Consider the following 26,523-nt stretch of genomic DNA (forward strand, 5'->3'; position numbering starts at 1 on the left):
ACAGGTGGCTGACTCTTTCTATCGCCAATTTCCGACTGAACTGTTAACGGTGATTTCATTATTTAGAAATCAATAGTAACTAACTTTAGTAGCGGAAACTTATGAGAAAAAGTGAAAAACTTAGTCTAAATATCAGCAAAGTACGTCAAAAGTACAATTAGCATATGTACATGAATCCACTTCATACAGATATTTAATGTTGTCCTTGGTAGTTATCCTGGGAAAATGCTAAATTTATACTCGCCGAAACACAGGAATCGACACCTAAAAAATTGACATTTGGATGTCACTTTATCGAGCTCTTGACACCAGTTAGCATCATGTGAAATAAAGGAAGAGTTGGACTGTACATTCGATCCAGAAGATTGTAATAGTGCATTCAGAAATTAACAAGCCTATGAACAGTGTGTGCTGTAATGTTGTGATGATCTTCAGATAAAACTTTTCTTGGAATATCACCATGCCAGTGAACGCGTGGAACCAGATTGCATCTACTGAAATGAAGGAAGAGGCCGACTGGTAGTTCCATCCAGAATATTGTAATAGGGCATTCGGAAAATAATAAGCCTATGAACAGTGTATGCTGTAATGTTGCAATGAACTTCAGATAATAATTTTCTTGGAATATCACCATGGCAGTGAACGCGTGGAACCAGATTGCATCTACTGAAATGAAGGAAGAGGCCGACTGGTAGTTCCATCCAGAATATTGTAATAGGGCATTCGGAAAATAATAAGCCTATGAACAGTGTATGCTGTAATGTTGCAATGAACTTCAGATAAAACTTTTCTTGGAATATCACCATGGCAGTGAACGCGTGGAACCAGATTGCATCTACTGAAATGAAGGAAGAGGCAGACTGGTCATTCCAACTAGAATATTGTAATGGTGCATTTGGAAAATAACAAGCCTAGGTAAAGTGTGCTGTAACGTCACACTGAACTTCAGAGAAACGTTTTTGATAGTTTTCAAACAAATGCTATTTAATGTTGCGACTGAGCAATGTTTCGTGTTGAAGTGAAGAAAAATACCCACCTGGAAAATTATCCATGATTGGAATCTGTCTGTAAAAACACAAAACATTTCAAGGTAAGTTAGTACTCAGTAGCTTCGATAACTTTTAACCATTTTTCATATCGCAAACTGGTGTGTTGTTGTGGGATATAGAATTAATTTAATTTTACAGCCATGTCATAATTATGGAGATGTGAATACATGACATTCCCAGTCGAAATGCTGTCAGAGGTTCCTTCTCCGTAAATTATTTTCAAACCGTGGAACTTAAATTGCTGTTTCAATAGGTATTTGGCATTACTGGCTTTAACGGAAAAGACTTGTTGTATACTTCCACATAAAATTTATTAAAATAGCGCTTTCGCCGGTTAAGGCATCATCAGTTTGACATTGTTTACAGAAAAAAACATATGTGTAAAATACATGTCTTTTCCATTAAAACCAACTTACTTCCACCAAGGATACAAAGCAGAAAATGAATTACTGGCTTTGTTATAACCACACTTTATTCCAAAAGGTATCATTAGAATAGTTATATATACTTAGTATCTGATTTAAGGTTCTCCCTATAGGCAGCAGTAGGAGCAGGATTTTGATCTCCGACCCACGAGAGCGGTGGTATAAATCTTCCTTAGGCGGAATGGTTAGTCTTGGAGTGAAATTAAAGTAAAGAATGGCTCATTTAACCAAGTTAAGTTAGGGCTAAGAAGCCCATTCCAACACTTACCCTAGGGACCAACGGCTTAGAGGTGACCTCCGAATCACCACCAGTGGCAAGGCAGGCGGGCTGCTTGCAAGGACAGGATCGCTCAGCGGTCACCCATCCAAGCAGCAGCCAAGCTCTACACGCTACATTGCCCAAATGGTACAGCCATTGAAAGTTAAATTGAGTAAAAACTCCCAATTTTTTCGGATGTGTGCTGTTTGAAATTTCGGGGGAAAAAGTACACTTGTATGAACAATTCGAAAAGTCCTGATTTACGATTCTAAAGATTTAATTCATATCAAAATATGTTGAATAAAGTTTTTCAATATATTTTATGAAATTAAAATACTTTACTACCCTTAAAATTGTTAAAAACTACGCTTTCATGTCCGAAAAAGTGGGGGGAAAAGTTTTTTGCAGCTTAAAATGAACTTTTGATGCAATAAAAATAAATATTTTATCTCTTTTATTACTTATCAAAAACTTAACAGTCATAAAAAAGTTGAAATTTTTAAAAACCACCTCTTATAATAAAATAAAGAATAAAACTGTATTGGAGGCTTAAAATGTTTTACTGGTATACATGTGATAACTTGTGACTTTCCAGAAGTTTTCGATTGGTGTATTAATATATTGTAACTTTTACATTTTTGCACAACCCCTTATATAAGACCTACCCCTTATAAAAATATTTTCTATTATTGAAACATAGCGTTAAAATTATATTTATGGAAAATTTGCCTATGAATTGTATTTTAATGAGAATCGATTTCAAGATCCATACAACCCATACAATCGTGCCAAATGCCAATGGACATAAAAATGGTCAGTTGTGATTTTATCAATCTATTCTACGCAATTCTTTTTAGTTATTGTTTTTTTTACATATAGGTACTTTTCTAAAAACTAGTTGAGCTAGTACCTTGAAATTTGAAACACAAATGTAGAAAATGGTTATGTACAATAACTGAAGTTTATTTAAAAAAAATACTTTATTGTTTTTGTTTTATGGCCTTTTGTGTATGATTTTTTTAAATGTTCAAAACATGTTTTAAAAATAATTTTAATTTCTTCTGTAATAAAGAAAGAATGATTCCCACTGGACGTGTATTACGAATTAGTATATAAATAAGTGTTTAAAATTTCAGATCTCTAACTGTAGTGGTTCCAGAGGAAAATGTACCTAAGCTAACATGGACGAAGATAGGGAGGCTGCTTCCCTTAAACTGTTAACATGAATCAAACATTTATTAAAAGATAAAAATTCTAAATCCATCCAAACTCTCCAAACTTATTGATGACAAATGAGTAATGTAAACAGACTATGAATTACGCTTAATTTTAATGTTTGTCGTCAAGTAACATATTGTATACAGATTTTTTCTCAAAAGTCAAAAAATATTTTTATTTTGATTGTAAATAAAAATAAGGCATAGTCTTTTACCTATGCTCAGTAAAGGTTTGTTCAAGTAATACAAAAATGTAACTAAAAGTTTTTAAGCAAAAGGTTTAATTTGCCCGCTAAATAAAACTGAAAATTTTAATTAAGCTATCTTGAAAATCGACTTCAACTTCAAAGATTTATAATTCGGTTTATATTCCATCTATAAATATAAAACAAAAAAACCTCTTTTTTAATAAAATAGTAGTTTTTTATATATATCCAAACAATCGCTAAAAAACATGCATTTTCGGGCTAAAAACGTCCATCTTTAGGCGCCAATGTCTCAAAAAGTGTTGACTGTACAAAAAATTCGAACAGAAAATAGTTTGGTTACAATTTGTTCTTCTCTTAAATGATATGGTTATAAAAAATCCAGCCCTTAGAAAGGTGGCATCCACCCAGCACACATCGGCAATGTACCACTTTGTTTCATGGGGTACAGTCCGAATTTTATGCCATTCCATCCAATCCGAAAAAAAATTGGTAGCCAAAATGATTCAGTGACTGTACTACATTTGGAGTCGTGCTGAACCGGTTTCGAACTGGAGTTGGTAGATGCTATTCGTGGAGGTTTAAATGGAGTATGAATTTCGACCACGTAATATGGAACTAAGCAAAACTGTGGACTGTTATGTCTGATTGAATGTACAGCACCGCCGCACATAAAGATAACACGGCTTCATAGCAAGTAAATAATTTTTAACCTGCCATTGTGGACCATAGCCATCAAAGGAAATGGCCAAATACGAGCGTGAGCGTGCCACGCTATCGGCAGTCCTGGCAGTTTGCGCGTTTTCAACGAGCAGGCGCAGGCCACGCTATCGGCAGTCTGGCAGTTTGCGCGTTTCAACGAGCAGGCGCAGGCCACGCTATCGGCAGTCTGGCAGTTTGCGCGTTTCAACGAGCAGGCGCAGGCCACGCTATCGGCAGTCTGGCAGTTTGCGCGTTTTAAAGAGCAGGCGCCAGCCATGATAAATTAATAGAATCCGTCCAGTAAAGCCGGTGTTAAAAATTAAAGTTTTGAATAGATGTTTACCAAGCTACGCGCTCAAGATGATTACTTAACCATAACGTAACCAATACCGAATGTAGCCGATCTAAAAGAAAACTTATGCCAATTTTATAACAAAATCATATAACTTAAATATTCATAAATTGCGTAATCAAAAATACACTTGTACTATTATTTGTAAAACATTGATCTCAATCGAATAAAATGTTTTTGAGTTCTGAATTTTCAAAATTGCAGTTTGGTCAAAAGCGCGAAAACAGGTTAACATTATGAAAATAACAAGTAGAAATTATTGTTTGTAGATTATTTGATTTATACGAGTATCTAGCTAAAGGCAGAAATAAACAAGCAAATTTTAATGTAACTCCCGGTTTTGTATTTATACTAGTAGTAACTAGTATAAATACAAAACCGTATACTAGTATACTAGTATAAATACTAGTATACACTATACGTGGTTAGTGTTCCATCTAGAACGATGTCTATTGAGGTACATAAACTTATGTACTTTACGATACACTGCTCTTACTCGCGACTAATGTAGTATAACGTATTACAACTTTATTAATGCTTTATAAATATTTTATTATGGATATGAGAAATGAAATTTACAATTTTGCCATCTCCCCAAATCTTGCCATTCGGGTGTGAGCACAGAATAGCACGTGCCTAATGACGGGTCTACATATATGGTGTGTGTATACAGGTATACTCGTACATGTGTATCTTCAATTCGATTTGACAAAATAATCCAATGTTTAAAGCTGTAACTCGGACTTTGACAAGTATTTAATACACTTAAGTTGTTTTTGAGCTAATCTTTTTTGGTTATTGGAAATATTTGGATATTAAATGTGGAGAAGAAGATATATCGAACGGGTTTTGTAGATAAATAAGGGATTGTGATCACTAAAGGTTTTATGCATCACATCACTAAGAGCATGTTTTAAATGTTATGACCACACTGAATATTTCTTTAGATTTATTTCTATACACAAGACCTCTATATCACAAGTATAATTGTAGAAGATTACAGTAAATTTATTTATCTCTTGTGCATATATATATAACAGTTTTTGAGTCGATTACTGAAACTGCACTATTACAAAATTGAAGCAGTCCTACACCATACGAATTTGCGCGAACACACAAGCACATGTTCACAAGTACAATTACGAAACTGCATGGACTTGCCCCTCCACCCACAGTATTCATGGTTTTATTCCAAGCAGAAACAGTTCTTACGATCAATCTAAGCAAACGTTAAATACACACAATAAATAAATAAAAAACTATTAATCTTAACTACTACAGTAGATATATCCAAATTTCACCGAAACAGCCACAAATAGATGTGCCCAGAGTAGTAGATACAGTAAGTACTCGTATAGTGTTTGTGCCGCTTCTTCCTACTAATATTAACCAGTTTATGAAACTTTTTTAATGCTTGACATTTTACAAATATGATATTCTCTCAGTTGCAATGGCAGATTTACAATACAATATACCTTTATTGCCAGAAACAATTTTAACGTTGCATAGCATGCGTCACGTAATTAATTTTTTGTATTCATTAAAATAATAAAATGTCTTATGCTAACGATTTAATTTTTAAAATATCGTAAACGATATAGTTTTTTGGTAACAATAAAAGTTGTCAAGCAGTAAAATTAATATATAATAAAAAATAACTTTGAATGTCAACGCCCCTTTACAATCGCACATTGAAGCTAGTGAGATGGTCCATGAATTCACCAACTGTATAAAATGAATGAGACACTAAAAAGTGTCGCAATGTACTTTTGAACCAATTTATATCATTTATTGACTTTATTTCTTCAGGGAGCCCATTTAGATGCTTTATGCCGGCTTGAGAAGGAAGTTGCTCGTATCTTCTCAATCCATGCTGAACAGGTCTAAGAATTTCACGATACCTTGTATCGTAATTGTGAATGTCCCGACCTCGAACCATTTGGCTCTTAAACCGACAGTATACAGTAGTTTCCAGTATATACAAACATGGTAATGTTAGTATTTTGAGCTCTCTAAATTAATTCCTACACGACTCTCTAAACTTTAATTTAGCAATAATTCTAATACCTCTCTTCTGCAAGACTAACAGTCAGTGGAAGTCATTATTTGAACAGCCAACCCACAATATAATACCGTAGGATAAATGTGGGTGGACCAAACCGTAATATGCAGTATTCATTATTTTATCTGAACAGTATTCGGCAAGACCTCTCAAGAGATACATATTACTTGATAGTCTCGTACAAACACTGCCAACATAGTTCCTCCAAGTCAACCCTCTATCGAGGTGTATTCAAAGGAATTTTCGTACAGTCAACTTCACCCAGTTACCTTCTCCTCCAACATCACAACAGGTCTGTACTGAAATGGTGCAGTGCTTTCCACAAAAAACCACGTAATTTGTCTTCGAACAATTAAGTTTCATGTTTATGTTTTCCAAAGTATTGGGTACATACATTTAAATCTTCGTAAGCTTGAATTTCAACTTGGAAAATTGTATTTACATGTGAAAGAGAGAGTCGGTGTCATGTGCATATTGGATTATGTGTGTCCTTATGAATCTTTGAATTCAAATTGTTTAGGTACACCAGGAACAAAACTGGTCCGAGGATGGATCGCTGAGGGACCCCTCTAAAACTTGTACGTGAAAATGAATTTTTGAACTGATATTTGTTGTTTTCTATCAGAGAGGTATGACTGAAGCCACTTCAGCGGCTTAATCCTCTAATACCGTTACTGTACAATTTGTTGAGGAGATATGGTGAGATCCACACAATCGAAAGCCTTAGTCAAGTCAAAGAAAACGCTGAGCGTTACTGTTTTTCTTGTCCAAGCTATCAACAATCAGCTCAATTACTTGCGTGATTGCATCGGTTATGGATTTACCTTGTCGAAAGCCAAACCGATTTGAAGATAATATATAATTTTTCTTAAATAAATTTTAGCATCCTACTTAAGAAAAAGTTTTTCAAAAACCTTACTTAGTGCTGGTAGGATTGAGATTGGCCAATAATTATTTACTTTCAATGGATCATATTCCTTAAAAAATTGGAATTACTACAACTCTTTTCAGTGCCGCAGAAAACATACCATCTTGGAAAGATGTATTGATTATCATTGTCAGTGTTTCAGCAGAGGCATGAAACATTGCTTGAAAAGCCATGTCGACACGCCATTTACGTCAGTTGACTTCGACACCCTTAGAGAACGCATCACGCCAGCCACCTCCTCCTCTGTTACAGGAGTTAACGCCCTTGACATGACGGGACTTGGTGTTTGACTCGTTTCAAAACAGTAGCTAAGATTTTTATTTGAAACATTAGAAAAAAGTCATTAAAAATGTTTTGCCACAACTGAATGGTCCTTAATAATAATTTCCCGGTTGATTTCAATTTCTATAGGTTTATTGGGTGCCTTGGGTTTGTGCTTATTAATTATACCCCAAGCGGGTTTTATGAAAATTTTTTTGTTTCCTTCATTGCTTTATTATATTCATAAGCTTTGGCCGCTTTTAATAACCTTTCGATAGGTTAATTTTATACTTAAAAAAATGTTTTAAATTCTAAACTTGTTGATAGTTTTGATTGTTCCCAATAAAACCGTTTCTTATTTCTAAAACAATTGACGTGTATCTCCTATATACAGTGGTCTTGTGTTTTTTTTTTTTAACCTGTTGACTAATTTTGATTAATTGTGCATCATGGTCAGATATGGCAGTGGCTACAACGGACACGAACGTCCCGGGTATATCTGTGACAACGTTATCTATAGCGGTCTGAGACCAGTAAACCCTGTCGTTGGTGAATTCACCATTCCCAGATTGAAGCTAGCCAGTAAATCTCGGAAACTTTCTGGTTTTGCTACAACCCTGATTCAATACGTTAATATTGAAGATCTCCAGCGATCAGAAATTGTCGATTATGTGACGTAAATTCTACTAGAATATTCTCAAGATATTCAAAGATTTGCTTTCTGGAGATCAATAAACCAACCACATACCTGAGATTGAGCGATCATTACTGAGATTAGCAGTACCCGAGAGCTCAAACACCTTTTTCATTCACTTAAGTTAGCATCCAAATTTATTTAAGAATGCAACCCTCGACATAATAACAAAAGAGGGTTCGCTGGGTTGGAGTTCGTCTGTTTGCAGTAAGTTTGTTAGTAACGATTTAACACTTCATAGTTTAATTTAAACTAATTACAATGACACTGTGCCAACCACTATCTCCGGAGCAAATCGTAGACTTGTAGCAAGGCTTCTCATTCCATTATTCGTTACTTTTTTTCTTCTAATGTGTTTTAACCTTGTACATCTCCATACAACGCTATACATCTCTCTATGCAACCTTCACCTTTAGCGCTGAGGATCATCGGTAGATTACTTTTATCTTTCTTTTGAATTTATCGTCTTTATTCATCCATTCATGCTTGTTCTTTACTTACTGCAGTCTATTCTCATTTTGCCTCTAGACAACTCTCTCGTGCATTAAGATTTTCCTCCACCCTGAACCATGATGAAGTTAAGTTTACTGCAATTCCAACTTACATTAAAATTTTTTCGACAAATTTCTGATACTATACAATTTTTCAAACATTTAGGTATCTCGGTGGAAAGCCATATTCTGTTAACATATGTTACACAGGACCTGCCAATAATAAACATCCACCTGTACAGATGAGTTGAAATGGGTGGAGCTTAATCGTGATTGGCTCACACGCATCAAACAACGACCAATGGCCAACACTGATCAATAACACTTCTGTATCTTTCGGTCCCAGTTTTATGACAATTTCACACTATGTTCTGTTAAGGAAATAGGCATTTTTCCGGACATTTGCTATCGGTCTGTGATGAAAGAAATCAGCAAATTGCGTTTCAAGATCTGATGTATTCCTCAGGATAATAGCTAACCTAACACGTAACTACAATCTAGGTTAAAATAAACAAATCATACCGGAGCGTTGTGACACGCAAATTTCTGGAATGAACGGTATCATGTGTATAGTATAGTATCCTGATGTTTCATGTGTCTAATGTGTTCACTCACTCGTTCCTCACAGTAGACTTAGCAACGACTATGGAACTGAGTAGACTCCAGGCGTACAAGTGGACATGTTTTATTAGTCTGAAACAGTTCTTTAAATTTTGAGCTATCAAAAATACAGTTATATTTTTGTCTAACTAGTCTCCTCCCTATTTTATAAGTCGTTCTTTTATGTATGGAGATAGTCCAGTTTTGTGCGTTTTATATTTTAAATTAGATTTTGCTGTATACTCTGCGACCTAACTTGCAACCTCGTGTCGCCGCGACCGAAGAGGCACCTTTCCAGAGGACTAATTATTAACCGTGGATCCGCCACTAGATTTCCCCTATCCAAACCCAACCAGCTTTGATGAGGAAAAGATAAACTAATAATCTGTTTCGAAAGTTCCCAAACTATTACACTCAAGACTAGACCATATACATACACTTCTACCCGGCCTACTCTACACGATAGCCGCACAACGACTCAGACACAACCTCCGCTATCCGCTAGCTAACCTAGGCAGGAATCATCCTACCAGAACCTGTCCAGTAGAATTCCAGATAGCAGGAGGCTCCAATTGACCTAAAGGTCGTTGCAGCTGGCTATAGTTTTCGCGGCTTAAAAAATCATAATCAAATGAATTACACGCCAAATTCAAATCTATAGTGGCACTTGCCGCAAACCTTCGTAATTAGTTATTTTATATTTTTAAACCTTCATTAATCCGTACTGTATTACACCATTTTCCTGTAATGTTTAGTATTATGCCCTCTTCTCTGCATTCCAGTTATATTATCTGATATATATCAGATAATATAATATTTATATAGATTGGCCGATTAATTCATCCATTCAATAATCCGAAGGTCTCGACTGGATGATGATGAGGTTTCTTACACTGTGATGGTGGAGTGTGTGATGGTTTGTTACACTGAATGTCTTATACTCTTGTTTGACTTCCTAATTGTCATTACGTACCAAAAACGGTAAACGACTGTTTGTTCAACTTCTATGGTATACTTAACATATGCATTTGTATGTTATAGGAACAGCTAAATTGAGTCTACCGTGAGGCCAAACTGTCAACACATCGTAGTGCGGACGGTGCCATAACTATCGTCTGTTCTCTGGTTCACCCTGCGGCGAAACATCGCTTAAACGTTTACATCCTTGACATATTTCGGCCTAGATGTGGACAGCCATCTTGAAACAACTGATGTTAAACCGAAACTGAAGCACCAGGAAATATTTAGGTATCATGATATATTGATGATATTTAAGGATGGTGACTGCTATGCAGACTAATAATTATTCTATCTTATTGATTATTTTGAATAAAATGGTTGTATCAATAATGTAATAAGTATATGCTTAACATCGAAAATGCAAAAATCATTTCCCCAGAAAATCCAAGATTAGATTACGCAAACTCTTATTACGTTTTTTTTGAAATGTTAAGTGCTAAAACTATAACACTGTTATAATTATAGCCGTGGTATTTCACACATGATATTCTACATAGCAAAAGGAACAAAATGATAAATGGTTTTCAATACCCTTTTCAGTTATTTTATTTCTTGAATTAATATTTAATAAAAAACATTATAAACACAAATTAAATTTCATAACTGTACGACATGTGCTTTTTGATGCACAATTTTCTTACCAATTGTAGGAATCAATTTATTGCAATAATATGGTCTTAGTGCTTGAAAGTTATGACTAGTTGAATACATTTAAAATTCTCAGAGAAACAATGAAACGAAACAATGTAAATCGAGTACTAACGTTTTGTCATTGCAAGAGTAAACCCATTTAGAGCTGGCATATGTACCAGTTAGATCGTATATTTTTGACATGTTTATTTCACGCGTGTGTTTAGAGTTAAGTGAAATGAGAATGGTTTGTTTGAATAATTTAAACTATAAAATATTCGAATTAAGGGTTTAGCCATGGGGACTGGACAATATTGTTATAACGAATGTAACAATTATAATTCAGAAGACTAACATAAGCGTATGGCGCCGAAACGTTACAATATATACTACGCATATTCGGTCAAATTTTTATTTTTGTGGGTGTGATCAAAACTACCTCAGATGTATGAGATGTTAAATTATAGTTCACTAACAATTAACCACGGTTACGCCCGCAATTGCAACATTCCGTGTATTTGATTGAATAGATCCCAGGATTTCAGTAACACTTGAACTATTTTAGACCAATTTAAACTCCAAAGTCGAAGTTCATAGCTTACTTAGTGAAATCACGTGTGGTGTAATACGATAGGATCCTATGATATTTTTTAAAATGGAACTATTCATATATCAAGCATCAGACAGGTACCCATTTTCCAATGTTTATTATTAAGAGTACCAAATTCTAGTTCAAATCTTTTATTACCGTAAACAATATACATTATATGGTGAAAGTCAGCCATTTAATATACAATTTTGCAATCATACCACAGTGTCACATTCACACATAAAAATTTTGCACTCATTCACTCCAGTCACTCGCCAATTATTTTTACCATTTTCAACGCCAGGGTCTGTTTTAAAAATGGGTGGTCTCCCAGTTACATGCCAAAAACTCGCCGACATTATAAAATGCCATTGACGCTAAAAAGCGTTTAAGACCGGTTTTTAACGCCTTAGGCGTTGGTGCATTTTTAATGGAAGCTGGCAATCTGTTGATAAAATGGATACCTGCTTGCAAAGGCAAGTGTTCATAAACCACCGGTCTGTGTTTTCCAGAACGGTAGTTGTCTCTGCCTGTAGTCTCATATCCATGCAAGTCACAGCCCCTCATCAAGGTACATTTGGACATACAGAATGAAACAGTTTCCACTATTTAGAGACTGGGCAGAGTCAACAATTGCAAGTTTTTGAAGGCTGGTCGGCACGACTCTCTGAAATGTTCCCAATGATTCGAATCGCTTTCTTTTGAAGTTTGAAGGCTCTCAAAAATTGATTGTTTGCACTAGAGCCCCACAAAGCCAATCCGTAGGTAAGATGTGGGTAAATCAAACCATAATATGCCGTCATCAGTACCTGACTCGGGCAGTATTTGGCTAAAGACCTCATAAAATAAATGCCTGAGGCTAAGTTTTTGAAGGCTGGTCGGCACGACTCTCTGAAATGTTCCCAATGATTCGAATCGCTTTCTTTTGAAGTTTCAAGGCTCTCAAAAATTGATTGTTTGCACTAGAGCCCCACAAAGCCAATCCGTAGGTAAGATGTGGGTAAATCAAACCATAATATGCCGTCATCAGTACTTAACTCGGGCAGTATTTGGCTAAAGACCTCATAACATAAATGCCTGAGGCTAATTTGGTACAAACTGAGTTGATGTGAACACTCCATGTCAATCCTTGACCAAGGTGTATTCCAAGGGGTTTAGTGGATATTGCTTCTTCTAGAACGGAGTCTGCGAACATTATGGCAGGCCCACACCCAGAATCTCCACTTCCTAAAGAGAAGTTCACACAAAAAAATGGATTTTGAGGCTTTTTGCGAGATTAAGACTTTGGAAGTGTTGGACGCAGTTATTCAGGTCAACAAAAGCCTGTTATTCCAACACTTCCTTTGATTTTCCATTGAAACTATAGAGTCGTGTCATCAGCATACTGCACGAGTCTCCCGTGCAGTAGTGATGACTTTATATCATTGACATAGACCAGGACAAGAATTGGACTGAGGATGGAGCACTGAGGAACACCATACTTCATGTCTATTGGTGTTGAAAGTTGATTTGATATTTGAACCACTTGGGTTCTGTGGCTTATGGATGAACTGAGCCACGAAAGAGGCACTCCTCGAATGCCATGCGATTCTAGTTGTCAAGCAGTGTATTATGGTCAACACACTCAAACGCTTTAGATAAGTCGAGAAACAAAATTAAGGTGGGGTTTCGACTTTCTAATCCCTCTACAACTCTTTCAACTAGACTCACGACTGTGTCTACCGTCGATTTACCCTTTCTGAAGCACCAATGGTCATCAGCTGGTTGTGACTATTAAGAAATCCAAGCATTCTTACCAAAAAGAGTTTTTCAAACATTTTGCTTAGAACTGGCAAAATGGAGACAGGCCGATAGTTATTGGTGGAATATGGATCATCTTTTTTGAAGATAGGAATTACTTTAGCCATTTACAGGAGTGAGAGAAAATCTCCTGTCTGGAAAGACAAATTCATTAATTGAGTTATGGGACTCGCAATATGTTGGGAACACTTTTTTGTGATCCACATGGGCATTGAATTGAGACCAGTTGATTTTTTTTAGCTGGGAATTGTTGGATAGATTCGGTTAGCTCTTTCTCAAGAACTGGCGCTAACACCATAGATGCTGCAGAACATTGTCTTCGCGTTTGGGTAACTTAGGGCTGAGATGACCGAGGATCCAGACCACAAGCAACAGATGCAAAGAATCCGTTAAATTAATGGTCAACCTCGGCTTCATCTTGCACCAATTTATCTCCAATTTTTACTTTGATTTGTTTGAAGTTTTGGTTTTATTGTTAATGATATCTCACACAGTTTTGGAAACATTTTTAGAAGAAAGAATTTTGTTTGAGACATCATATGCTTTCGCCGCCTAGATCACGTTTCTATAAATCTTTTTATAATTTTGAAAATAAATTTTGACATTTTCATTTGCAGTAGTCCGGTAAATTTCGGAGAGAAATTTCAATTTTCCTCTCGAAACCAGTATTCCTTTCGTGATCGTTTCGGTTTGCCTTTTTAAGGCAAACGTTGATTGTTTTTGTAGGATAGCATAGATCGAGATGGTAGTTAAGGCAATGATTAAATAATTGAAATTGATGTTCTACGGGTTCTCTTAAATTTAGAAAATTCCATTGTTCCTCTGAAAAAGAAGCACTAAGGAGAGCAATGTTATTTGGCCTTGTGTCTCTTATGATTTTTGTAATTTTGGGCACCCTCTCGATTTGTTTTCCCATAATTATAGCCTCTTGGCTGTAGTGGTCCGAGATGGCTGTATTAACCACAGACACTGTGACTTTTGGAATATTGGTGACGACGTTGTCGATAGCAGTTTTGTGTTGTTGGTGTTACTTTCTTTGGAGATTTAACCAACAACTCCAAGCCGAAGGACCGTAGCATATCGACAAGTCGTATTGTGGCAAGGATGAGTGTTGTTCAGCGCGTCGACATTGAAATCGACCATCAGGACATAGTTCAGCTGAAGGTTGGTCAGGTCTGTCAGTATACATTCTAATTTTGAAAAGAAAACACCATCTCTTCCATTGGGAGACCTGTAAATACCGACAAAGAATGTTTTTGAATTGTTGATGTTAACTCTGATTCCAACTGCTTCAAACATTTTTTCCACTGTTTCCTTGATTGAAAAACTGTGAACTTGAATTTGTTTTTTAGACAAATCGAGACTCCCCCTCCTTTGGATATTTGTCTGCAATAAGAGGCAAGCCCGAAATTTGGGATTTTGCAGAGTTCAATGTTTTTGTTTTTAAACCCGTTTTCGGTCACGACAAGTATATCTGTGTTGTGTTCTTCACAGACGAGTTGCAATTTGTCGAGCTTATTGGTTGCGAATTGGGCGTTTTGATGTAGCAGCCAGAGGGAATTTTTATTTAGAAAATTTGCATTCGTTTGTCGTTGATTCGGCGCATCTGTCAACCCGTTTTGGCGTTGAAATATGGAGTCCCTGAAAGAGCGCCTTTTGTTTCTACTTTTTCCTAGGTCTGAACTAGTACAATTGTAGGAGTCTAAACACACACACACACACACACACACACACACACACACACACACACACACACACACACACACACACACACACACACACACACACACACACACTCACTGACTCACTCACACACACATTACAGTTTTATAAATTGTAAAGATATAGATATTGCTATTGAAAATTAAAAACTACAATCAACATAAATTATACTTAAACATTTCAATACTTACATTATGACAGATGTAATCCATATATAAATTGCACACAGTAAAGTTCTTTCCTGGCCTTATTTCAACAATATTTACTGGACCTGTGTCTCTTATTGTTTTTGGAATTTTTAATTCTATTTTTGACTAGTTTACCTCTGATTATATCCTCTTGGCCATAGTAGTCAGAGATTGCTGAATTTACCACGTACACTGCGACATCAGAGATATTAGTAATAATGTTGTCAATAGCCGATTGTGTGTTAGCGGTTACTCTCGTTGAAGATTTCACTAACAGTTCAAGATCAAATGACCTTAGCAAATAGATTAAACGCTTGGTAGATGGGTGATTTTTGTTTAGTGCATCAACATTAAAATCACCCATCAGAATATATTTTGTTTTGTTTACCTAGGTCCGTTAGTAAAGCTTCTAAATTAGAAAAGAAAACGTCTTCATTTCCCCCAAGAGACTTGTATATTCCTACGACAACTAATTTTGATTTGTTTGTTTCAAGTTTTATCCCGACTGCTTCAGAATGTTTTTCAGACGTTTCTTTGATTGTAAAGTTTGTGAATATACAATTTTGTTTTAAGAAAATTGCAACACCGTCTTCCTTAGAGACCTGTCTACAGTATGCGTTTGCCAATTTGTAATTTTGAATTTTGCACAGAGCAATATTTTCGCTGTTGAAACCATTCTCGGTTACAACGAGAATATCTGTTTTCAGGTCTTCAGCCATAAGTTGAAGTTCTTCCATTTTGTTAGTTGCTAATTGGGCATTTTGATGAAGCATTCGTAATGAATCATTATTGCATATTTTTTGTTTGCACCGATTTGAGTTGGATAACTTAACCCTTTGTCGAAAAGTTGTCTCTCTAACAAAGTGGTCTGTCGTATAGTTGGCGATGTGTGCTAGGAGGCCTCTTTGGCACCAGCAAGACTCTCGACTCCGGGTGACATCGAACCAGCTTGACCGATGCTAACTCCCTGTGGCACGGCTGCAGCAGATCCGGACTTATCGCCACTGTCTAGAACAGCGTATTTTCTTAAAGCTTCAGCGTACGAAATGTGCTGCAGTCTTCCGGAGTGTTGGTGTTAAGGTTGACATCAGCTGAGAAATGTATGAAATGAAATGAAATGAAAATGAAATGAAATGAAAAATGCCTTTATTTACATGCGATGTCCCCTCGACGATTTTCTCTTGTATTGTTTTGTGTTTCCTCTTATTCCCTCAATGCCAAGTTCAATACAATTGGCAAATTAATTGGCAATTCTCCCATAGGCACATTTCCAATTTAGTAGGCCTACATCCAGAATAGGTACAATCCAAAATATATGAATTGGTTTGCTTTGTTGCCCCGATGTTTAAATTAGAATGTCGCTGATATTTTTATGCTATAACTTTATAAAATGTAAACAAATTGAAAATAAATGTTAAATTAAAAATATATGGCCGAGCTGTCATAATACAATGATCACACAGAATTATTACATTCAACAGGCTCTTTTATATTACACAATTTTAGAGACCAAGATGGGATTTCTGCTAAGGCCAGTGGGGCGTAGCCCAGAGGAGTTCATGAAATAAGAATAGCCGTATATTCATCTCAGGGACCGTAAGAATGTCCATGTACAATCGGTTGAATAGTTTACGCGTGAAAGTTATACAAACAAACAAAAGCACTTTCGCATTTATAATTTTACCAGGATGTTAACTGAACCATAGCGTACAGATTATCTGAAGAGGTAAAGACTCGAAGCGGATTCCAACAATGAGACACGGGCCGTTCAGCGACAGTGTAGTAAACGGTGTAAGCGGGTGTCTGCGGGAGGTGGGTGGTGGGAGGACTCGACGTCACCGTCTCCCTGGTAACGGAAGTTCTCTCTCGCGCCGCCAGACGGCTCCCGAGTTCTGCAGTTCAGAGCCACGGGGAAAATCAATTTAGTAGGAATGTGGCGGGCAGTATGGTAGTGCCGTGGCGAGGGACGTGACACCATGTACCAGTAACCATTCCACCGCACAGTATGGCCTCGGTCGCCGCTTGGTTGCCCTTTGCGCGGGCGGCGGCCATCGGTTGGGTGCCCATCGCCACTCACCCACTTCCTCCGCCTCCCATACCCAAAGACAGGCGGAAAGCCGACGACGAGAAACTCCTCATAAACGTTTCCGGCCGTCGGTTCGAGACCTGGCGCAATACCCTCGAGAAGTACCCCGACACGCTCTTGGGCTCCAACGAACGCGAGTTCTTCTTCGACGAGGAATGCAAAGAGTACTTCTTCGATCGGGACCCGGACATTTTCCGACACATTCTCAATTATTATCGTACGGGAAAATTGCATTACCCCAAACACGAATGTCTCACGAGTTACGACGAGGAGCTGGCGTTCTTCGGTATCCTGCCGGACGTGATCGGGGACTGCTGCTACGAGGACTACAGGGACCGCAAGAGGGAGAACGCCGAGCGACTGATGGACGACAAGCTGTCGGAGAACGGCGACCAGAACCTCCCCCAACTGACCAACATCAGGCAGAAGATGTGGCGAGCCTTCGAGAACCCGCACACCTCGACTGCGGCCCTGGTGTTCTACTACGTGACGGGCTTCTTCATCGCGGTGTCAGTGATGGCCAACGTGGTAGAGACGGTGCCGTGCGGCCACAGGCCCGGACGTGCGGGTACTCTGCCGTGTGGCGAGCGATATAAGATAGTGTTCTTCTGTCTGGACACGGCTTGTGTGATGATCTTTACCGCGGAATACCTGCTGCGACTGTTCGCGGCCCCTGACAGGTGCAAGTTCGTGCGGAGTGTCATGAGTATCATCGACGTGGTCGCCATCCTTCCCTACTACATCGGCCTCGGCATCACGGACAACGACGACGTCTCCGGCGCTTTCGTCACTCTCAGAGTGTTCCGCGTCTTTCGTATTTTCAAGTTTTCACGGCACTCACAAGGACTGCGTATTCTAGGTTATACTCTTAAATCCTGTGCTTCTGAACTCGGGTTTCTCGTCTTCTCTCTTGCGATGGCTATAATTATATTTGCAACAGTTATGTTTTATGCGGAGAAAAATGTGGACGGTACCAACTTCACTTCCATTCCTGCTGCTTTCTGGTATACCATCGTGACGATGACGACGTTAGGGTGAGTCATGTACTTCGTATTTGTTTTACAAAGCCCGTTTAAGCCTAGAATTTAATGTGTGCAAATAGTGGCTATAGATCAAATTTCAGTGAAAAGAGGTCACTAAATCCAAATCTTATGTAGTTTCCTTGAATGTAGTTTTAGTATTCGTATTTCAACTGAAAACAACGAATATTAACATAAGTACGACGATGAGATGCTTCATGAATGCATGGTTAAAAATAAATAAAAATATGATGTACACATCTTTATACCAATATATTACTTTGCTCATTTTATCATAAAAGAACTCAGTATCTAAGAAGACTTAATTGTAGTAAAATAATAGTTATAAATGTATCCATATGTTGGCAAGTTAATCCTCTTATTGAATTATAAAATAGGTTTATTTGAATAATAATAAACTATATACGCTAGTAGACTTTAGATAAACGTACAGGAAATAGAAATTCTATACAACAAGAATTTTGGCAATTTACTTTTTGACATAAAGAATTCTTGTCTTATAAACATAATTCTCTTACAAATTGACAAATGATATATCATTTATTAAATATAGAAATTTGAATAAATACATTCAGTGTCCATAGATTTACTAATATTTTGATTGCCTTATAGGATTGGAGGATACAAAGGTTATAATTGAAGAAATGATAACACAAAAGATACATAGTTAAAAAGATATAAACATACTCGGCTACTGTGTATTATTCCATGGAAACTACCAGAACAAAACGAAAATAGTAAATACACTGTGGTGCATCAGTTTTGAAACCAATATTACCAATGTTTGAATTAAGTTAATTAACGAAGAATCAAGTGACAGATTAATGTCATTTAAGAAACAACTGATACGTTTTTGGTAATGTATGCAACGATGTATTACGATAATCATGCTGTAATACACGAGGCAAATAAGTAACTAGGGCTTCAGTGAGTATCGCTATGGTCATCGGTTGCATTGCGTACAATATCTACGACTTCATTCCATATATTTTAAAACACATATTGCTAACTCAAAGACGAAACTGTAGGGAACATAACAGCTGTTTTTATTCTTATATTTTGAGTTTTAATTTTACACGCAATCCCTGAGTAAAACACATACACAAAAACACAGGTTGGCAATACACTTCGAAGTATTGGCAAGTGTTCTCTCCCTCAGGTGTCAAGCACAAAAACATAAGGTTTAGCATTGATTAAATTAAACACATAAAGAAACACTGCGTTAACACAAAAACACAGGTTGGCAATACACTTCGAAGTATTGGCAAGTGTTCTCTCCCTCAGGTGTCAAGCTCAAAAACATAAAGTTTAGCATTGATTAAATTAAACACATAAAGAAACACTGCGTTAACACAAAAACACAGGTTGGCAATACACTTCGAGGTATTGGCAAGTGTTCTCTCCCTCAGGTGTCAAGCACAAAAACATAAAGGTTTAGCATTGATTAAATTAAACACATAAAGAAACACTGCGTTAACACAAAACACAGGTTGGCAATACACTTCGAGGTATTGGCAAGTGTTCTCTCCCTCAGGTGTCAAGCACAAAAACATAAGGTTTAGCATTGATTAAATTAAACACATAAATAAACACTGCGTTAACACAACAACATCTGAACATTCCAAATAAAAGATTATGAGCAAAACACATCATTTGGAACTAAAAACCTTGAAAAATTAAACATAGATCTACCACAGTACACACCCAAACGACGATACGCACATACCGTTTAGTTGAGAAGTATTTTCAATACTAACCTCGATGAGGTAATTTTTATCATGGAAGGTCTAGCGATTTCCGCACTTGTTTGAAGAAGATGAATGAAAGGACCTTCACTTCCCTGGTCTTTCAGTCCGTCATACTAATGTTTTTCTACATAGTTCTTCATAGTCACGACTTATCACTAGAAAATAGGTTCCTGACTATACCCCTCATCAGCGTCTACTTGTGGGCTTGTTACTCGACAATCAGATGTACTGTGAACATCACAAACAAAATCACTGTTACCGGAGAGTCTAAATGTATGTGTAACCGTAACATTTTAATTGTTAGCAGTTACTGAAGGTAGCTGAGTGATTACTGTCAGTAGAACAAAGTAGAAGACTACGGGAAAGTTTAAATGCTTAAAGCACCTGTAATAATCATTGACCTAAATTATAAATGAGAGATTTCAGTTTTGTATTAGTCTACATTATTTCTTTTCTATGTTAGACATTGGTCAGTAATTCATGGAAAGATGGATGTAAGTGATGTGTAGATTGAGTGCTAGCGCTCACTAGGTCAACTAATCCTTTGAAAGAGAAGTTATTCACTAATAGCAAATGAAGGCACTCTAAATAAAGGTTCAGTCGTTCAAAAAATCTATTTTACAAATCACGCAATTAAGAACTTCAGTACTATGAATCATAGCCATTCCTTAAACATTAGGCTTTTAATGTTTTTAAGAACTTATTGAAAATTTTAAGGAATATCCATGTAGTAGTAGCAGTAGTAAACGAGGTTACAAAATATGTTAGATAGCTAAATCTCTAGTACAACTAACTCCGAAGTCCGAGTAAGTCTGTAGTCTAACCTAGTACATGATTAATTCTATCGTCTAACTAACTGTATAGATAACCAACTATGTAGTTTAAATACATCTTCAGATATCTAGCTGAGTAATATAAATGCGGAAATTAATTAACTTCGCAATCGTATTGACTATTGAGCCTACATAATTATGTACCATAAGTAATACTTAATTATAAATATCGCTGTAGTTTCTAACTTTGTAGTCTAAACATGCTGTAGTAAGTGTTAATGCGATTTAACAATTGAGTTCTACAATGTGGCGTAACTAACCCTGTAGCCTTAGATTGTAGTCTATACAGCGTTGTATAAATATATTGAGTAGTCTAGCCATGGAGTAATAAAACCCAAATAACGTCATATTACGTATCTATTGAGTCCAACTAGCCGTGTAGCATAAGACATTCTTTATTGTATCCCCTGCAGTAATGTGGCAGACACTGCAAGGAAGCCATTTACACATGGTAGTAGAGATTAGTTTACAGTTACATCACTTCAAGTAACTACTGTACTGCTGTGATATTGTGGGTGGACATCTCTTTAGATAGTACTCTCTTTATCTTATAACTACACAATACATCCTTCAAAATAAGACTCTTCAGAAAAGGTATCATATGAACAATAACACTACTTATTTGAAAAAGCATACTGACCTGTATACGATGGCATATTTGATTTATTCTTAAGAAACACATACAAGGATCTAACAATTTTATTTGTGTAACAAACTACAGACTAATTAATTGCATTCAGTACTAGAAAACTGACTCCAATTATACTAAAAAAATAGTTTTTTATATATAAATGTTAAAATGGTGCATGGACCAAATGCATGGTATATTATATCATCTTAAATATTGCATGTGTAGTCTATACAATTTATAAGTCGATATTTACCAGGCTAGAGGCAGCAGGAATAAAGCGGACTACCGCGGACACAATGCGTTTAACTATAGCTTTTATGTCGGTATTAACAAGATCACGGGCACTACACTCAGTGGGTGTGACTAATGCTGATAGTCACAGTAAACACAAAGTGCACGATATATTAGAAGTCTGTATTTACAAGGTCTGGTTCAATAAGTAGAGTAATTATAGAACTCATGCATACTGTCGTGTGATTATTAAAATTAACAAAAATTAAGAAGTGTGTATTGACAAGGTCCGGTTCAGTAAGTAGAGTAATTATGGGTCTAATGCATACTGTTGTGTGATCATTAAGATTAACGAGAGTTAAGAAGCGTGTATTGACAAGGTCCGGTTCAGTAAGTGGAGTAATTATGGGACTAATGCATACTGTCGTGTGATCATTAAGATTAACGAGAGTTAAGAAGCGTGTATTGACAAGGTCCGGTTCAGTAAGTGGAGTAATTATGGGACTAATGCATACTGTTGTCGTGTGATCATTAAGATTAACGAGAGTTAAGAAGCGTGTATTGACAAGGTCCGGTTCAGTAAGTGGAGTAATTATGGGACTAATGCATACTGTCGTGTGATCATTAAGATTAACAAGAGTTAAGAAGTGTGTATTGACAAGGTCCGGTTCAGTAAGTAGAGTAATTATGGGTCTAATGCATACTGTTGTCGTGTGATCATTAAGATTAACGAGAGTTAAGAAGCGTGTATTGACAAGGTCCGGTTCAGTAAGTGGAGTAATTATGGGACTAATGCATACTGTCGTGTGATCATTAAGATTAACGAGAGTTAAGAAGCGTGTATTGACAAGGTCCGGTTCAGTAAGTGGAGTAATTATGGGTCTAATGCATACTGTTGTGTGATCATTAAGATTAACGAGAGTTAAGAAGCGTGTATTGACAAGGTCCGGTTCAGTAAGTGGAGTAATTATGGGACTAATGCATACTGTCGTGTGATCATTAAGATTAACAAGAGTTAAGAAGTGTTTATTGACAAGGTCCGGTTCAGTAAATAGAGTAATTATGGAAGTAATGCTGCTGGACGTGTGATCATTGGGATTAACAAGTGTTTAGAATTGTGTATTGACAAGGTCCGATTCAGTAAGTAGAGCAATTATGGAACTAATGCATTGTAAGTAGTGTAATTGTAGATTGAATGTTACCTGGCGTGCGATCATTGAGATTGACAAGAGTTAAGATGAGTGTATTTACAAGGTTATGTGTAGCACAATAATTATTTGTGAGACTGATACTGGTTGTCGTGTGATCATTGAGATTGACGAGAGTTAAGATGTGTGTATTTACAAGGTTATGTGTAGCTCACTAATTATTTGTGAGACTGATACTGGTTGTCGTGTGATCATTGAGATTGACTGGAAATTAGAAGTGGGTATTGAATAATGTATGGTGTTGTGACTACGGCTTGCGACTACTCAATATTTTAGCTGTAAAATAGAGAGATAGAGGGAAGTTTTAAATTAAAAAACCGTTACTACTCAGAGATTCTTACACTAGAAGGAGTACACGAGTAGAAACAGATGCTCCCATTGTACCGAACTTGCCCCAAATTATTATGTCATCCTTACAAACAGTGTAAAGGAATTTTATCTTGAGAAAGAAAACAAAAGATGACAGAAAAGGTCTCGTACATGACATTGCTAAGTTTTATACCAATATTTTGGCTGTTATTACATCCCCTGATCTGTTGTATAACATTAATATGAGACATTTAAGTTAAAAATCTCAAGACATTACACTTTAAATATGAGAAAAACTACATCCAATATTTAACACAGGAAATAGTACATAGAAAAGATGTATGGTTTATTTATTTAGAGAGGGCCAAAGATATCGAGACTTCTTTAGAGTAGGTGCATAGTTTGAGACATTAAGGCATAGTAAAAAGTGTTTTTTACCAAGATGTGGAAGCAATAAAATTCAAAAGTCTGTTGAATAAAGTTTTATGACAAATCTTATTAATTACAAAATTAATAGAACATCTATATGCAAAACCGATTTAAATGTATTACCGTTGCAAAAGAGATTTAAATGTATAAACGATTAGTTAGTTTTCAACAACTAATCGTTTATACATTTAAATTCTCTTCTGCATTAAAAACAAACAATGACAATAACATGAAGAAATAGTAAGAGAACACATGGGATCGGCAATCCAGAATCTAGTAATAAAGTATTGACAGGATCAGATGAATTTAAAATTTGAAACTAATCATTTAAATACTGTTTTGAAAACTACATTTAAAACGTCATTAAAGTGGAAAGTAACAGCTTTATACATAATTAGTATTTAGAATTGTCTATTCATCCCTTATAGAAAGCAAAAGTTATGTAATTTAAAATACTAAATGTTGGAGGTAAGGTATTTTATGATGTAGGCGTAAATATCCTCAAGGCTTTTTTTATTCATAAGTAACAGTTATTTAGAATCAATTATTAACCTCTTTGGACAACTTAAGAGCTCTTGATAACTTCGGATTGATTAGGATTGATTAGAAAAGGGATTTGTAGAACCGTAGTTTTCTGTAAAATTGTAAAGCTATACTGATTGTTGTGTGGGGAGAATTGAAAATTTGTGAAACAAACAAAAAATTGCCTCCTTGTAGGCAAAAAATGTATTACCATCGTAAAAACACATAAAATAACCACATAATATAAACAAGAAAGTAAAACAAAATTATTACAGGAAGTGTTCAAAATTTCTTTCATGTATGTAGATGCAAAGCTGAGCTCCTCGTAACAGCGCCTGTTGTACCTTTTGTTACAGTCGAGGTTTTCTCCCTCTTCTGCTACTTAATAATATATTTTCAATTTATAATATTTGTTATATTCTTTTTTGCATGAAGTGGTTCTTTTATTTGTAATTAAGAAGAAAAACACAGTTTGTTTCAGTAGCATTACATTTTTCTGAACAGAAAACAGAACATTTGCGACCCCATGTGTATTAAAAAAAGTTTGTTTTTACATCCTCTAAAAACCCTGAAAAAATACTCACTTTGATAGGAATCACCCGGAATAGTGATAGTTACAGAGCTATAAGATTTGGAATGAGTCAGCATATCGTTAAATTGATTCATGACAATAAATACAATGTTGTATTGTCTTGAATGGTTTAATTTATTACTAGCAATATCATAACCATACTAATTTAGCTTGAACTTTTAATTTTTTACATTTTTAATCGTTAAATGTAAAATTAAAATAGGTTCATAGTATAGATTTGTTTTCAAACTAAAAAACAGTATCAACCCACAAACAATGTTTATAGAAGATGGCAATCTACAGATTAATATAAAACAATATACGAACAACTAGATGGTGATTGAGACCATACAATCTGAGATCATGATGACAGTATAGATAGTATGAAGTACCGTTGTACTGAAGGGTTCGGAGTGTATGTGGCAAACATTTTGGCCAGCCGACTCGGATCAGCTGTTTGTTAGATCAGGCGCTGGTCGTCGTTGAAGTACCGTTTTACTGAAGGGTTCGGAGTGTATGTAGCAGACAATGTAGCCAGCCGACTCGGATCAGCTGTTTGTTAGATCAGGCGCTGGTCGTCGTTGAAGTACCGTTGTACTGAAGGGTTCGGGGAGTATGTAGCAGACATTGTTGCCAGCCGACTCGGATCAGCTGTTTGTTAGATCAGGCGCTGGTCGACGTTGAACTACCGTTGTACTGAAGGGTTCGGAGAGTATGTAGCAGACATTGTGGCCAGCCGATTCGGATCAGCTGTTTGTTAGATCAGGCGCTGGTCGTCGTTGAACTACCGTTGTACTGAAGGGTTCGGAGTGTATGTAGCAGACATTGTGGCCAGCCGATTCGGATCAGCTGTTTGTTAGATCAGGCGCTGGTCGTCGTTGAACTACCGTTGTACTGAAGGGTTCGGAGTGTATGTAGCAGACATTGTGGCCAGCCGATTCGGATCAGCTGTTTGTTAGATCAGGCGCTGGTCGTCGTTGAACTACCGTTGTACTGAAGGGTTCGGAGTGTATGTAGCAGACATTGTGGCCAGCCGACTCGGATCAGCTGTTTGTTAGATCAGGCGCTGGTCGTTGTTGAAGTACCGTTGTACTGAAGGGTTCGGAGTGTATGTAGCAGACATTGTGGCCAGCCGACTCGAATCAGCTGTTTGTTAGATCAGGCGCTGGTCGACGTTGAAGTACCGTTGTACTGAAGGGTTCGGAGTGTATGTAGCAGACATTGTGGCCAGCCGACTCGGATCAGCTGTTTGTTAGATCAGGCGCTGGTCGACGTTGAAGTACCGTTGTACTGAAGGGTTCGGAGAGTATGTAGCAGACAATATGGCCAGCCGACTCGGATCAGCTGTTTGTTAGATCAGGCGCTGGTCGACGTTGAAGTACCGTTGTACTGAAGGGTTCGGAGAGTATGTAGCAGACAATATGGTCAGCCGACTCGGATCAGCTGTTTGTTAGATCAGACGCTGGTCGACGTTGAAGTACCGTTGTACTGAAGGGTTCGGAGTGTATGTAGCAGACATTGTGGCCAGCCGACTCGAATCAGCTGTTTGTTAGATCAGGCGCTGGTCATCGTTAAAGTACCGTTGTACTGAAGGGTTCGGAGTGTATGTAGCAGACAATGTAGCTAGCCGACTCGGATCAGCTGTTTGTTAGCTGTTGGAGCGTCAACTCATGAGCCTCACTCGACTCTATTTATAGCGGGTGTTGTGGTTTCTACAGAG

At 36.8% G+C, this 26,523-nt stretch overlaps 1 protein-coding gene across 2 annotated transcripts in view; it reads left to right on the forward strand.

Annotated features, from left to right (window-relative positions):
- The first annotated feature begins 17,119 nt into the window (after positions 1-17,119).
- LOC124368756 (potassium voltage-gated channel protein Shal) overlaps positions 17,120-26,523 on the forward strand; it is a 436,395-nt gene continuing 426,991 nt past the window's right edge. For both annotated transcript variants that reach the window (XM_046826103.1, XM_046826104.1), the window contains exon 1: positions 17,120-18,315. In XM_046826103.1, the coding sequence (XP_046682059.1) occupies positions 17,201-18,315 (1,115 nt within the window). In that variant the 5' untranslated portion in view covers positions 17,120-17,200. The remainder of the gene's footprint in view (positions 18,316-26,523) is intronic.

The sequence above is a fragment of the Homalodisca vitripennis genome, chromosome X, assembly GCF_021130785.1.
Source record: "Homalodisca vitripennis isolate AUS2020 chromosome X, UT_GWSS_2.1, whole genome shotgun sequence".
NCBI classification, from domain to species: Eukaryota; Metazoa; Arthropoda; class Insecta; order Hemiptera; family Cicadellidae; genus Homalodisca; species Homalodisca vitripennis.